The 15,025-nt window shown below is 36.2% G+C and overlaps 1 protein-coding gene across 1 annotated transcript in view; it reads left to right on the top strand.

Moving 5' to 3' along the window:
- MYO16 (myosin XVI) overlaps nt 1–15,025 on the top strand; it is a 317,122-nt gene that overhangs the window by 211,682 nt on the left and 90,415 nt on the right. Inside the window, exons 22-24 of the mRNA XM_076361144.1 lie at nt 2,258–2,410; nt 3,026–3,226; nt 13,038–13,113. Of these exons, the coding sequence (XP_076217259.1) occupies nt 2,258–2,410; nt 3,026–3,226; nt 13,038–13,113 (430 nt within the window). The remainder of the gene's footprint in view (nt 1–2,257; nt 2,411–3,025; nt 3,227–13,037; nt 13,114–15,025) is intronic.

The raw sequence follows: 15,025 nt of genomic DNA, 5'->3' as shown, positions 1-15,025 counted from the left end.
CTTGAATTGTGTGGTTTAATAATTCTACTGCGCAGTCAGGTCCTCAAGTACATTTATTGGGTTTATATATTTTAGGAGACTGGCACATGATAAAAAGTAAACTTGAGTTTATAGTGATTTTGTCAACTTTTCTTAGGGTAAAATATACCTGTGTAAAGTTAAACGACATGATTCTCCAAACAACTCATTTGCAACTAAAGATATACACAGCATGCATAATTTTAAGGCTTTACATATCCTGTGAAGTATAAGCTTGTAATATTATGTCTGCCTTCTAAAATAATGTTAAGAAGCTTCTGAAAAGATTTGGTAAGTAGAATTAGAATTTGAAAAGTGATCAGTAAAGCATATTTTGCCTGCCACAAAGTTTAAAAAGCTGTCTTTTTCCATAAAATAAGTAGATAGTGTAAGTCAGTTGTATACTTTCTTTGTTAATAAAATGAGATAACGATCTGAATCTTTAGAAATCCCACTTTTAAAAAATAGTGGGTTTACTCAAGGCTGTCTTTTGTCTGCACTATCATGCATTGGTAAAGACAGTTAATAACAGACATTTTGTTATAAAATAGGGCTTTTGTTTTATTCTTACTGTTATTCACACTAGTCTATTTCACTGTATAACAAGTGCAAGTTGATTATACTAGCATGAGGTGTTAATGGAAAAATCAGGCTATTACACATTACTTGAGTTCTTTTCCCTCATCTGAATGTACTTTTAGGATTGATCTAAACATTTCATATTTTTTAATATGACTTGCTGGTGGAATTGCTTTTACACACTTTATTCATGGAAGATATAGTTTATGGCCAAAATAAATATCCGACTAGTTTAGTCTGAAAAGAGACTGCGTGCAAGCATTCATAGAATCATAGAATCATAGAATTGTTTAGGTTGGAAAAGACCTTTAAGATCATCAAGTCCAACCATTAACCTAGCACTGCCAAGTCCACCACTAAACCATGTCCCTAAGTGTCACGTCTACACGACTTTTAAATACCTCCAGGGATGGTGACTCAACCACTTCCCTGGGCAGCCTCTTCCAGTGCTTGACAACCCTTTAGGGGAAGAAATTTTTCCTAATATCCGATCTAAACCTCCCCTGGCGCAACTTGAGGCCGTTTCCTCTCATCCTATCACTTATTACTTGGGAGAAGAGACTGACCCCCACCTCGCTACAACCTCCTTTCAGGTAGTTGTAGAGAGCAGTAAGTTCTCCCCTGAGCCTCCTCTTCTCCAGGCTAAACAACCTGCATTCCTTGCATCGTTCCTCATATAAAGGGTCCTTCCACCCTTTTAGGGGTTTCTGGTTTCTTAATTTCTTAGTGTTAGTTAGTATAGCATTGGAGGAGATTTTAGAATTTTCCACTAAAATCTCCACTTTAATATAAATAAAACAGTTAAAACATTTATTCCACAAAGTTAGTAAATATTTACTTTTTTGCAGATTGTGAACTTTGAATAAAATACAAAAGGTCCCCAAAATAAGCTGATACAACTCCCACCTGTTTTTAATTGAAAATCAGATTCCTATTAAACTATTTATTTTACAAAAGTGTCACTACACCACTTATAAGGCAATCAAAGAAAATATTTGAGGGGCTTTTATATTATTTATCTCTCCAAACTTTGAACTTTTCTACTGAAGACCGTTTTCTCGCCAGCCTTCCCTTAGAATATCAATAAAATGGAGAGAAGCATCTAGTAAAATGTCCCTAGGTGTTCTATAACATATATTTGGGCAAAACACGAGTTTGTCAGAGAGTGCTTTAGACTTCAGTGATATTATATGTGGAAGCAGAGTTTGAATGTCTTTGTTAACGCTGAACTAACTATAGAGTCAGGATCCTAACCAAGTGTGTAGTTATTTTTTCTAAAAGCACATTACATCTGTGTAGTCTTCCTGAATATAAACTGCAGAAGAATATTAAGCGCACCAATTTATACATAGAGTTACCCCCCTTCAATCAATAGAATTAGTGTAAATTTGCACTATATTTGATAATGCTGGTATTTGATAATTCTTGTGTGGAATTCACAATGAACTGTGCAGGCAGAAAACTGTTTATTCCCAATTTAATACTAATAGCTGTTAAAATGTAAATTTCCCTAGGGTCTTGCTAATCTGCGGTCTACTGAGAGATAACATATTGTGGATTGACATTTCATCAAATTCAATACTAGACGTGCAGTAAAACCTACACCAATGAATTATCCAGTAAACTTCTGATACTCATTTTTTTCTTCATTTTACGATAGCTGTGTGTCAACATGACCAATGAGAAGATACACCAGTACATCAATGAAGTGCTTTTCCTACAAGAGCAAGCAGAATGTGTACAAGAGGGAGTTGCCATGGAAACGGTGTATTCTCCTGGTAACCATACTGCAGCCTTGGATTTTTTCTTTCAGGTAGTTTTCAGATCCTTTTTACACCATGTATACTTATACGCCCCCTCTGCATGTTAGACTAATACAAACTTTTGCCTGCATTTTCGGATTTATGAATCTGTAGAGAAGGTCATGTGTCCAAAGAGACCATAGAGAGGGCTGTCATAACTGCCCTCATAGCTCGAGACCTAACAGAGCTCTCTAACAGTCCAGGGTTGAAGCAGAGGTAACAGAAGCTCCGTGCCTGTACTGATTCACGCGCAGCATCTGTGTATCATGCCATGTCATTAATGCAGCTGTAGGACTGACAAGTCTCTGTTGTAAGCCTGACAGTTTCTTTTGTGCCTGAAGCTAGTTTCTGGAGTATAACTTCTAAGAAGGACGTAGCCCAGTTTCCTAAAAGATCATCAGTATTTACCATTTTTGGCAACTGAAATATTATTCCCTACGGTTCTTGCAGAATTATCTGACGTGCATAGCCTTGGGCACTTACCAGTATATGTTAACCATTTTTTCCTTTTCTTTGAGGTGATGTATGTTTCCGTTTACTAAATTACAAGCTGTGTTACTCTACAAGGAACAACTGAAATTCTATTGCTCCTGTATAAAATGAGAAAAATCTATTTTTCATTTCAGAAACCGTCAGGCTTTTTGTCAATGCTGGATGAAGAAAGCCAATCTATTTGGTCAGTGGAACAGAGTCTTTCTAAACGCATTCAGTCTTACCTGGATACATCAGACACAAATACAGTATATTCCTCCACAAAAGATGGAAATGGTAACCTTGCCCCAAAGGATCAGGGCTCCACCTTCACTGTTATGCATTATGCTGGGAGGGTAAGTTGTTTGAATGATTGGTTACACACAATTAATGAAAAAGAGTAAACAAAACAAAATTCTGCATCGCTTCTCCAACTCCTGGCTATAAATAACAATTCACTTTCTAGTGATGAATTTTCAGATGACAGCTTAGAATCTCAATATATACAATATCCAGTGTATAAAATTTGTGGTTTGTATCATATTGTGCAGGGTTCAGGCTACCTAATTCTGTCTCCTAAATTGTATCTTCATTGTAAGCATTTTATGGAGAAGGGGGTGATTCAGATACCTCAGCATAAACGTTTAATGCCATTTTAGTTGGCTGTCACTTTGCTTTCAGATGTTATTCCAGAACAGTATAGGTTCCCTGTAGATCCTGTGCCATATATGTAGATACCTTGGATACCAGCATGCATCTGGTAAAAAAAAAAACATGTTTTTTTACTAGTAGTCATAATCAAAATATATTTTTTCCTTTTTTCCTTCAAAATCCCAGAACATGCTAAGTGTCTCTAAATATGGCTGTAAAACAGGATGAATGCTTGCATTTCCCCTCCTGCAATGTTCACGGGAACAGCATAATCCATTCTGTTAAATAGGCCTCTTACCCTTTTCTTTCCAATACTCTCTCATTTTCACGTTGTCTCCACAACCACCCGCAACCCAAAGCAAGCAAAATAGGTATGTGTTTAAAGGGATAATCATTTTTTTTAGATAATCTGGCAGATTGGCCCCTCTGTGATTAATCTGACATGCTGCCACTTCTCTATGTTCAAAGCATGGTATTTGAAATGAGCTAATGAATGTAGATTGTATGGGCACAATACAGTGGGGGCTCTTAGTTATCACTTTTCCAAAATTTCCACTGAAATCAGGTGAGAACATACGCTGAAGGCTGAAGGAATCAGTCTTTACATCTGAACAACTTGTTCTGTGTCCTTTCACACTTTCTAAGTCTTACGCAGATGATCCCATGAGCTACCCATCCGCTGATGGAGTCCCATAAAAGCTTTGTGCGTGGCAGATTTAGAAACTGTTTAGCTACTGTGCCTCAGAACCACCACATCGTGATCATATGCACTGCGTTGTTTATAAATATAACTGTAAGTGTTATTAGTTGATGACTTTACATAGTAGGTCACTTTAAACCTAAGATCTCAGTAAAGGCTGCTGTCAGGCAGAACCTGGCTTTTTCAGGATTTAGTGGCAGCATGGGATACATACCTAATCACTTCAGAATCCTCCGTGGAAGACACGTGGAAACTGCAGGTGCTTCAGTATAACCAGACAACTGACACCTGGACACTTCTCTTTTTACCCAAGCAACAGGCGGAAGAGATGAGTTTGACGAGCAAGAAATTGGGCAGCTATGATAAAGTCTTTTGATTAGAATGCATATTACAATTCTAAAACAAATGTAACAGCTTTGCTGCTGCTTATTGTGAGAGATAATTAGAGCAACTTTCCCTCACATGATTTTCTGAGTAGCAAATGCAGGGGGTTTATCTGGTATGCTGCTAAAAAAATCACTTTAGATTCAGAAGGGAGTTCTGTGTGCTTGCTAGGGTAAGAACACCAGAAAAATAACTCTAATCCATGCTGCTAAAGGTCCTGGATGACACACTTTCTGCTATGATAAATATTTTAGGTGGAACAGATTATGCTGTCAGTCGACTATTGGTAGTGGGTACGCTTATGAGGTGTGTTCAAGACTTGTCTCCAAGTCACCAAAAAAAGACTTGCTGTCTCTGTCATATCTCAAAGTAACATTATATGTCCTGAGCTCTCCAGAACAGATGAGAGGCTGGAATGTGCACGCTTAGGCTTCTTTAACCAGATTAGGGTCCTTTACAGCAATATAAATGGTGAAAGGTCTATTTTGTGGCTCCTCATTTGGAAATGAAGTCGATGGAAGTGTTGAGTAGTGTTCTGACGCAGGCAAATTTGTTCCTGCCCAATGATAGAAATGTGGTCATTATGGAAAGGATTAAGACTATTTGGGCAGTGCTTAAATTCCTAACCTAAATACTCTGAATAACTCCCTGGAGGCTCTTCTTTCATCATAAGGCCTTCTACTTAGACTCAAATTATTTGCCAAAGTTAAGTGGTTTGAATACCTCCACTATTGGGACTTTTCAGTAGGAATGCAGGCACGCAGTGGTTCGGTAACTGCACAACAAAGATTTTGTGAAACTTATTAGCACTTCAAGTGATAGAGTTAAGAACTGACCGTGGACTCCAGATGTCTCATTTCATTTAAAAATCTGTTCTATACTTGTTAGGTAAACATTTTTTCATGGAGTTCTGTTGTGATTATACAAATTTATCACAATAGCTCTAAAAGGTCCCACACACCAAAAAAACTGACATGGAAGCAGCAGCAAGGCAGCTGCATTAAAATCACAACCAGAATAATAAGCACATTTCTTCAAAATGAAAAAAATGTTTGTCTTATTTCCTGAAGAAGCGCTCAGTAGGAAGATTTGTTAAGATCAAAGATTCAGGTGCCTAGTTCTGAAAGTTAAACTGTGAGTGGTAAGGAGGACACTTTTCATTAACAAGTGTTTAAGCCTTGCATGGTTGTTTAGAATTTTTTTTATAACATAGACACTTGGTTTGACCTTTTCCTAATAATAGTAATGACATTTAATCTAAAAGTATGAACAAATAGACAGCTCTCCAAGCAATGTAAATTCACACGTTCTTTTGAAGTCGATGGAGATCCTTTGATTTACATTGGCCAAGGAACTATTCCAGACAGTCAGGTTGTTCTTTGCATCCTTACGACAGTAAAATGCTCGGCCCCGCCAAAACAGAAACGTTGCGTGCAAGTGCTTAACTCTCCTTACTTTAATACTGATTGAGCAAAATCCTTAAAGACACTTGCATTTTTGATCTCTCATGGTACTGTTATCTAGCTATCACAGATTGAAATTTCCAGTGATTTATGATATGTATTTACATAAAATCTGATGATAGCATTACTGTACTAAATAATGACACAAATTGAGTTTATTCTGAGATTAGTATGTCTTCATAAGATATTAAGTTGAATATGAAAAACTAGGATTTTAAAACTGCTGATGCTGTTCTTTAGATTGTGCTATTACTACTTTTAGTAGCTTTTTATAGAAGTCATTTGTGATTTATGTTTTATGAAAATTGTTAAAGGATCATGCTTTTAAATATATCAGGTTTTATTGGCACTCAAAAATAAGAATTTCATATATAAAGTAACAGTATAGTTTGGCAGGTTTTGAGAGCCATTTTTGTAGTCTGATATCAATTAAATGAGTCTAAAGTAAGTGAAGCATAAAGCAATCTTTCTCTGCATCGTTACCTTCAGAGATCCCAAAATTTAAAACAAGGGGGCTTGATTTTATTCTCACTTACGACAGTTTTTCACTGGTTGTAAACTCCTTTAACTTGGTAAAGCTTCTCATTATTTACATGAATATAACTGAAAGATGAATCAGACCCAGAGGGTAGAAAAAGAATTAGCAGTAAAATGCGACAGGTAATTGAACATGAATTTTTTCACTTCTAGGTTTAATCATTTATATTTGGGTGATGTGTCTAGGCTGGTGTTTGTGGAGGAAGTCACACTGAATGCAGGCTCTGTGTTAGAAGGTGAAGGCAGACATCCTGATTTCTCTAGGTAACAGAAGTTGTAATTGCAATGTAGTTCACAGCCAATGTGAAACAGCTGCTACTCCGAGCCATCTAGAGAAAAAAAAAGCTAATATTCTATGTTGGCCCTGCTACGAATCTCATATGGACCCTTGTAATTTGGGCTCCTTTTCATCAGTAGTTTATGTATGTAGCTCGAAGTCCAGAATGAATTGGGTTCCTATCTTTACTCAGACACTTACAGTAGCTATTTTAGCTACTCATAAGTGCAGTTATACTGGAAAATGCAGCTATTAAAAATACTGCCTCACTGAAGAGACCTACTTTTGTATATTTAATTGAGATTGACAGACAACCTTTTGTGAACAAAACTGATATGCCTAACTTTATATTATGAGAGAATTACAGCTGGTACAGATGTGTCCATGCAGTTTTAAAGACCTCTAACATGTTCATACCTTAACATTTTGTGTCAGGATACTCACAGGAAAATTATCTTTTCTTCCACTATCAAGTCTTTTTGATTGATTGTAGTCAAAAAGGTATGCGTTGTCAGGTACCGCCCATTCCCTTATGTTTTATGCTCAGTAGCTTTTCCTAGGACTACACATGCCATATTATTGATCCAAGCCTAATGAGCCTTAGACCATTCCAGAAAAAGCAGTACTGAGAGAAAAAGGGAAAACGGGTCAGAAGCGAAAAAAAGAAAGCATGAGGTCGAAGTGAGACGAAGAAGGCATATGAGAAGAGGCTCAGAGTAATGTGTAAGGAAAAAAAACCCAAAGAATTTGGAACCCATACTTATTTTCTTGCGGAAGCAATATTTAAGAAAATCTCTATGTATGATATAATTCCGAGAGACCTTTGATTTTTTCTTTTTTTCTTTACTATTTTGGAATGAAGAAAGTGGAATAAAAGAGGAAAACAATATGCACAAGTAAGCTTCTGCACAGAGAAGAAATCAACACGGGGGTGAGATTTTTCAGTGGAAGCTGAGAGAGAATACTATATTACACAAATGTGACAGAATGATCCTGTGGAAGAAAGAAAACAACTTTTTCTTAATTTCTCTTGAATTTTACTATTATACCTGCACACGCTAAATCTGTCTTTCTCTGCATGAGCATCATGATACAGTTGTTAACTATATGAACACATGCTTAGCAAAGGCCACTGTGACATTAGTACTTTATCATATCAAGTATTTTACTTTATCTCCCAGTTTTAATTTTGCTGCTGAACAGAGTCCTACAATGCCCTGAAACATTATGAGTCTCTTCTAAGAGCTATTTAATGTCTTGGTATCTGAGTACCGTAAGACAAAAAGCTTATCTGTTCTGTTCAGGCAGAAGGTAGAAAAGAATGATTTAGGTTTTGTATGACTAAAAAAAAAATCCTAGTGGAAGGCTTTATCTGAAGGTTGTTTAACACATTTCCCTGAAGACTGGCAGTCTGATCTCTTCTGGAAAAATTCTGCTCATCTGGGGCATTGCTTTGCTTCTGATGCCTAAGATGAATGTGGGTATTCTCAGCTGCTTCTCATGGAGACTGTCTGCCTGGCAGCACCGTGAGAGGAGAGGCACGCCGGTTCCACACTGCACGCTGAAAGCTCGCCTTGAGGAAGCGAAGTGTTTTGTGGGTGCAGTTGATCAATGCACCTGACCATCGGCTGAAACTATACTAAGAATGTGTAGTACTGAATTTCTAGGTACTTTTATTGATAACATTAATATTTACATTGTGGGCTCTCATGTAACAAAGGGCTTCACATGAATTATATCTCTGAACTGTCAGTCGTACTGATAGTTGTGATTTTTGAAGAATAATATTCCATCACAGAACTTTCTCGAGGACTCAAAGTTCTTTTTTTTTAATTTTAGGGAAGAATTAACGTATCAATAAGTAAATCAGAAATATATTGTCTTAGCACAATGCCAAGAGACACAGCTTTACCTAATAGTGGTATTTAACATACCGGTGTTCGAGACAATGAGCTATTTGCCCCACTGATCATGTAATCTGAATAATAGGTCATCATAATTTAAGCTTTCTGCAGTTTAAATTTATACTTGAGTTTACAAATCAGATAAGCCCCTTGTCGCTGTTTGCCTCGCCACTGTTTTGACGTAGAGTACTGTAATAAACCGATCAGACATAAAGACCAACTTCTTTGCTCTATAACCCAGTGCACATAATGTCCTTTAAGTGCAGATCAATGTCTGTTCCATTTCTCAGCTATGTGCATTTCAGAAATACCTCTCAGCTGCCAGCTCACCTTCACCAAGGCAGTCTTCTCTGAAATGCCTTATATATCCCAGGCAGACTCTGAAACTGAACCTCTAAATCAAAAGACAAAAGGAGATGGATTAATCAATAAGGATGCTTTCATTTTCTCTATTTTTTCCCCAGGCTGAATCCCCAGACATAACAATCAAATCAGTCTAGTCTAAGCTATACCAGGGCCTATAAAGGTTACTTGACAAAGATTCTCTTTTTCACGCAGACAAGATAGTCGTGCTTTTTCTCCCTCTCTTTCTTTAAGTAGACTTGATTTTGGACTTTCACTTACAGCAGAAAATAATAGAACACTTCCCCTCACTCTCCTATTTTGCTTCTAAATATCTTCTGGTTTCAATATGCTACTATTTCTACCACAGTGTTTGAATAAGACTTTACACACTATATAAAATTATTTACTTCACTCATTGCTTAACAAGACTTGTTTTGGGAGGGTGAGAAGCCCAGTGATCCTAAAGAAAATGGCACATTCAAGCATTTAAATGACGTTACTCACATTTAAGTACTGGCAGACAATTAACAACTACAAGTGACCCTCTGTGCGCTGAAATTGTCCTTGGACACGTTCTCAAAAATTTCTTTTTTAACTATATGAACTAATTATTTTCTTATTAACTAAATTTAACAACACGTGCAAAACTGTGAGTTTCTGAGTTATATTTTGTTATTAAAATAGTAAAATTTTCCCTTTTAACTGTGAATGCAGCCAAATCAACCTTAACATTCAGGTGGTATTTTCCTGGCTTGTTTTTGGGTTCCTGCTGGATCTGCCATTAACCATGAGTGATTTTGGCTTATCACAAGATATGAAAACTATTTACAAAAAAGAGTATTTGAAGGAATCGATGAAAATTATGTGTAAAGGTGTCCCTGTTGATAAAGTACATTGGGAAATCCAATAAATTTAGATAAAAGTCCCTTGCCAAAGTCAGGTGTTATGAGGGGGGATACTTCATTTCAGAAGAGAAGATGTACAATGGAATGGCATGAGGATAATTAATGAAGCGAAGAGGCAAGAGTATGTAAGAAGATAAGAGGAACGTGCAGTTCCCAAAGTTAGCTCTGTGCACGCTTGGTGTGTGAGCCTCCTGTTTTCTGGGTGTTGTTTTTTTACCTCTTATTTGTATCTGCTAGTTCTCATGATATTAAAATGAGCTATGCCAACTTAAATGACCAGAAAACAGGTTCAAAACAAATAAAATTAAGCATTTTTTCACATAGCTAGTAACTAGTGAAACTCCTTGCCACAGAGTGTTATAGATGCCAAAAATGTTAATGAGTTCTGGAAACAGAGACTCGAGGAGGAAATGTCAGTCAAGAGATATTAAACACAAAGATGAGATACAGCTTGCAGGTCAAGAGCTCCCTCATGGGCAAAGCCCTGGAAGCTGAGAAGGGAACTGGTGGGAGGCAGAGTGGAAGTATTCCTCAATATTTTTCCCTAAATATCCAGGACTAGATGAACACTTGGCCTGCCCCACTACCACTGTGCTTCCTTTCTGAACTTAAATCAAGAAGGAAAGCAAATCAAATCCCTATCTTGTTTTAATCTGTTTTAATGAAATAAAATGCAGTGTGGAACTGCACACTATTTTCTTTTCTAATAAAAATAGTTCAACCAGTTCAGATAGTATCTAAAATCTTGTTTCCTTTGGTTAACACAGACATGTAGGTTTACATACCATCTACCCCAAAGAGTTCATCATGTAAAGCAAGATAAAGCAAACTGCTGCAATAAATAGAAGTGAGAATAAGGAGTATGTTTTATAATACTGGAACCATGATCTAAGCAAGTGCACATTTCCCATCTGAATCATATAATATTTGTTTGGTTTTTGTCTCCTCAGAATAACTATCCACTGTGCTTGAGTGCCAATCAGTGCAGAGTTTTGGCCAGGTTTACTTTAGAAACCCAGTGGAAGAAAACTGGGGGAAATATATGTGCTTTAGGCAAAGTGCTATGTAAGTTGGCATCTCTGATAAGGGCAGGATTAAATTAACAAAACTGGCAGCTTGAACAGGACTTTCTTTTTCTCTTTTGTGGGACTGACAATGCATATGGAACCCTCGAGTGCCATTTCACTGAGTTGGTTTTCATGTCTTTAGGCAGTGAATTAATTTACCAAGTCTATGGGAAAACCATTAGAGAGTTAGCAATTTCTTCATAAAAAGGAATCCTGTGAACTTTTATGTGTTTTATGTGATATGAGAGATGTCTTATGAATATAGTTCTAGAAGCTGGCGATGTATTATGCCAGCACCAGTACTGAAACTTCTCCCAGTTTCAATCTGGGCACTTAACCATAATATAGTATCTCCTACTGCTATACTTACCTACTCTTCCCACCAATACTAACTCGCTGCTTCTAATTTAGGCAAAGCCTAAGACACTCAATTAGGAACTGGCATTATGGATTTGTCGAGTAAGTTCTGTTAATTATCTTTTATGGACCAGTATGGTAGAACATTTACTTTAAGTACACTAAAGGCATTTAATAGTATACTCAATTTATTCTAGTAGTTTGCTAACTATGTTGTATGTTCTTAGGAGATGCAATTAGAAAATTATGTAACATTGCATCTGTCATGGAAAAGAACGTAATTCTATTGTTATACCTCTTCTATGTCAGATGCCATACTAATTACATCATTTGACAATTACTAACTATAACAGATTATACACATCCAAGTCATATAATCTCTTTCGTGAGTAAGATAGCGTTACATAATTGTCAAATGACCCAATGGAAAACAAAATTAATGTACTGATTAGTATTACTAATCTTAATTATATATTTACAGCTTTATTAAACTTACAACGATAAAATTTCCTCAAATATCTAAGGGGCTTAGGATATAGATCCAATAAAAAACTTAAAAAAGGCGTTAGATAGAAATATGGTCCCAAGGTAAATAAAACTAAACTGTATTCTAAGAAGTTCCCATTAAGTGTCTGCCTAATCCTCGAGGTACTACAATCTATAATTTTCTTCCTTTTTAACTTAAAAATTCCCTTTGGGTTCTACTACCATGCAAGCCAGAGCTGTTTATATCTAAAGCCTGTAAATTAACTAGTTGTTTGTCTTCCATCCCCATAAAAAGTAAAAAAACCCAAAAAACACCTGGGCTCAGTGACTGCTTTTTGGTCTTAGTGCTGCTTTTCTATACAGTGTCTCCTGGGATGGACTCAATGTTAAAACAGCCACTTGGTCATATTTCTTCATTTTGAATGTACCCTTAGGAGCTCTGTCTAGAGCCTTACGTTTTGCTCACTTCTCAGAGTGCCCACCACACGTGTTAGAGTTTATCTGCAGTCAGATGACAGATGGGAGTGACACTCCAACTGTCTGTTCTTGAAATTACGACATCAGGCAACTAAGGTGATCCAAAATCCTTATGTGCATAGTTGTTAGAAAGGTAAATGGGATTTGTACATAACCTATAGACTGAGCTTGCCTCCAAAGGACATATAAATGGCTGGAACTCGTCTTGAGTGTGAGCTGGGCCTCAGATTGCTCCATGAGTGTTTTATCATGGTCAGTGTGGACAGTTTCCCGTTGACAAGGAGATCTGTGATCTGGGAGCGACCTGCTCATCCTACAGGGAAAGTGATGTTTAGGTCACTGTCTTCTCCACTACGCTTTTGATTCAAAGTCTTGCATTGTGGAAATATTTTAGAATCAGTCTGATGAAATTTCTGTGTACTTGCAGAGACACACAATGTCCAACCACCAGTTCTTCTGACTAGTATTGTTGCACTAAGAAAGGAATAAAAGACACTACCTGGTGCCAGCCTTTAACTGTTGAGTGGAAAAAAACATAGCTTCATTTCTACTGCTGTAAGATTTTTAAAAGATGCATTGGTCATTACTAATGATGTCACAATATTTTATTATAGGTTACTTATGAAATTGCTGGTGCGATAGAAAAAAATAAAGATTCCCTTTCACAAAATCTCGTATTTGTAATGAAAAGTAAGTAAATGGTTTTGTGGTTGCTGTTGTTGTTAGAAATCAAGACATTATGACTTGACTTTAATTTTCCTTTTAGTTTTAAGAGAAATTTATATATATTTTATTTCCAGCAAAAGAAATCACCCTCATCTTTTTGAAGTATGTACACATTGTTTGAAATTTGCTCTAATTTAGAAAGCTTTTAGAATTAATGAACATAAAGCATCTTCATCATGTGATGTGATGTAAAGAACAAGAAGGTACAGTGTGATAGATGAGTATGACTTAAAGAAATCACTGAGTATTAATTAAAACAAAAATAAACCCCAGAAAACAGGGAAAGGAAATAAGGCTCCCAAAATCATAGAAACTGCAGTGGGATGCGCTTCACTGCTTGAGTACCTTTCTAAAAGCAGGAACTTGTGGGCGTTCTTATGTTTTTCAGTGAATGGATACAAATGGCCTTTGAAATACAAAATTAAATACCTTTCCATGTGCATATTATATAATTATGCCTATAATAAGGCATCCCAGTTTATTAATTAATGATTCATAATTAGATTATTAGAAACCTCTACCATTTACCCTTCCTGTGAAGAAAACCAAAACATTTTCCTCAGGGAAATGTCAGTGTATCCTGAGATGTTTTTTGTCTTTCCTCCAACCACTGCAGAGTCTTTCACTTAATATATTATATATTTATATTTCTTTCCATAGGAATAGAGGTCTTTTGGAGGTCATATTTGTCTTCCAAATCAGCCCTGCTGTTACAATGTATTGTTTTTTAGCAGTTCTACTGTGAAATTAGCTAAACTCCCTAGTAAAATAATTGATGCATTTTAAGGGCAAACAGTGTACATTAAGGATGAAGAAAGAAATGGAAGAATTGATCTTGAATGTAATCCTATTGATTACAGTTTTAGAGGCATTCCAGTACTCACTACTTGGAATTTACATGATAATCTGCCAAAGAGTATAAGAAGGTGTGGCAACTTCCAGTGTGTTCTACAAGAGAGAGCATTCTTCCATTCTCTCACATTGGCTCCTTTTGCACTTTCATTGCTATTTTGTGTAATCAGCTATGCAACTGTTAAAAAGGAAGAACGGAGGATTGGATTGCATACAAAATGTTGGATATGCTGAGAGTGAGTGTATATATAATTAAGAAGTCATAATAATAGCAATTATAATTAATGGAAAAATTCTGAAGACAGAATATTTACAAGCTTGTAAGTCATTTAAGGGCTATGTTCCTTCTTTTTTAAGTGAGTGAGGCATAAAACCTATTGATTGTCAGTGAGATATTTCCTTTAGGGTCAGTTTCATAAGTTATGTAGATGTATACCTTAAGTGCATGCTTCCTTTGAATTTCATTGAATTCGTTTCCTTAATCAGAACTTTTAAATATGCTAACAACATTAAAGTAATTTGCGTATGTGTGTAAGAATGTGGAACATATCTGTCTGACAAATAAATCAGGAAAGACTACTGACATAGATTTCATGTTTTAATTTGAAGGACGTAATTTTAATGCCTTTTCTAATGCTACTTATTACATTTATCCGTATTTTAAAAATATGGAAGTTTACTATGTCCACTGATTGTGCTGAACTTGTTTCAAGTATCTGATTTACTATCTTCCTCATAATTTTATCGTTCCTGTTAAGTAAGTAATGGTAATCTCCACAGAAAAAGGGAAACATCTATTGCATTTAAGCACCTAGTAAATATATCTTCAGACAGCTAATAAAGATCAAACTGAGGATTTCTACCTGCTATACTAAACTTAATGACATTATTTATGATGCTTATCCCATTCATCTTTCTGGTTTTTTGTTTGTTTTATTCACATGATGGGTGTGATCATAATGCCAGTTTGCGAGTTCTTGAAAAAAAGTAATAAAAATTAAGGATGGCTAAGAACGTATCACAC

The sequence above is a fragment of the Aptenodytes patagonicus genome, chromosome 1 (assembly GCF_965638725.1).
Source record: "Aptenodytes patagonicus chromosome 1, bAptPat1.pri.cur, whole genome shotgun sequence".
Lineage (NCBI taxonomy): Eukaryota > Metazoa > Chordata > Aves > Sphenisciformes > Spheniscidae > Aptenodytes > Aptenodytes patagonicus.
This window is presented reverse-complemented; position numbering and strand designations above follow the sequence as displayed.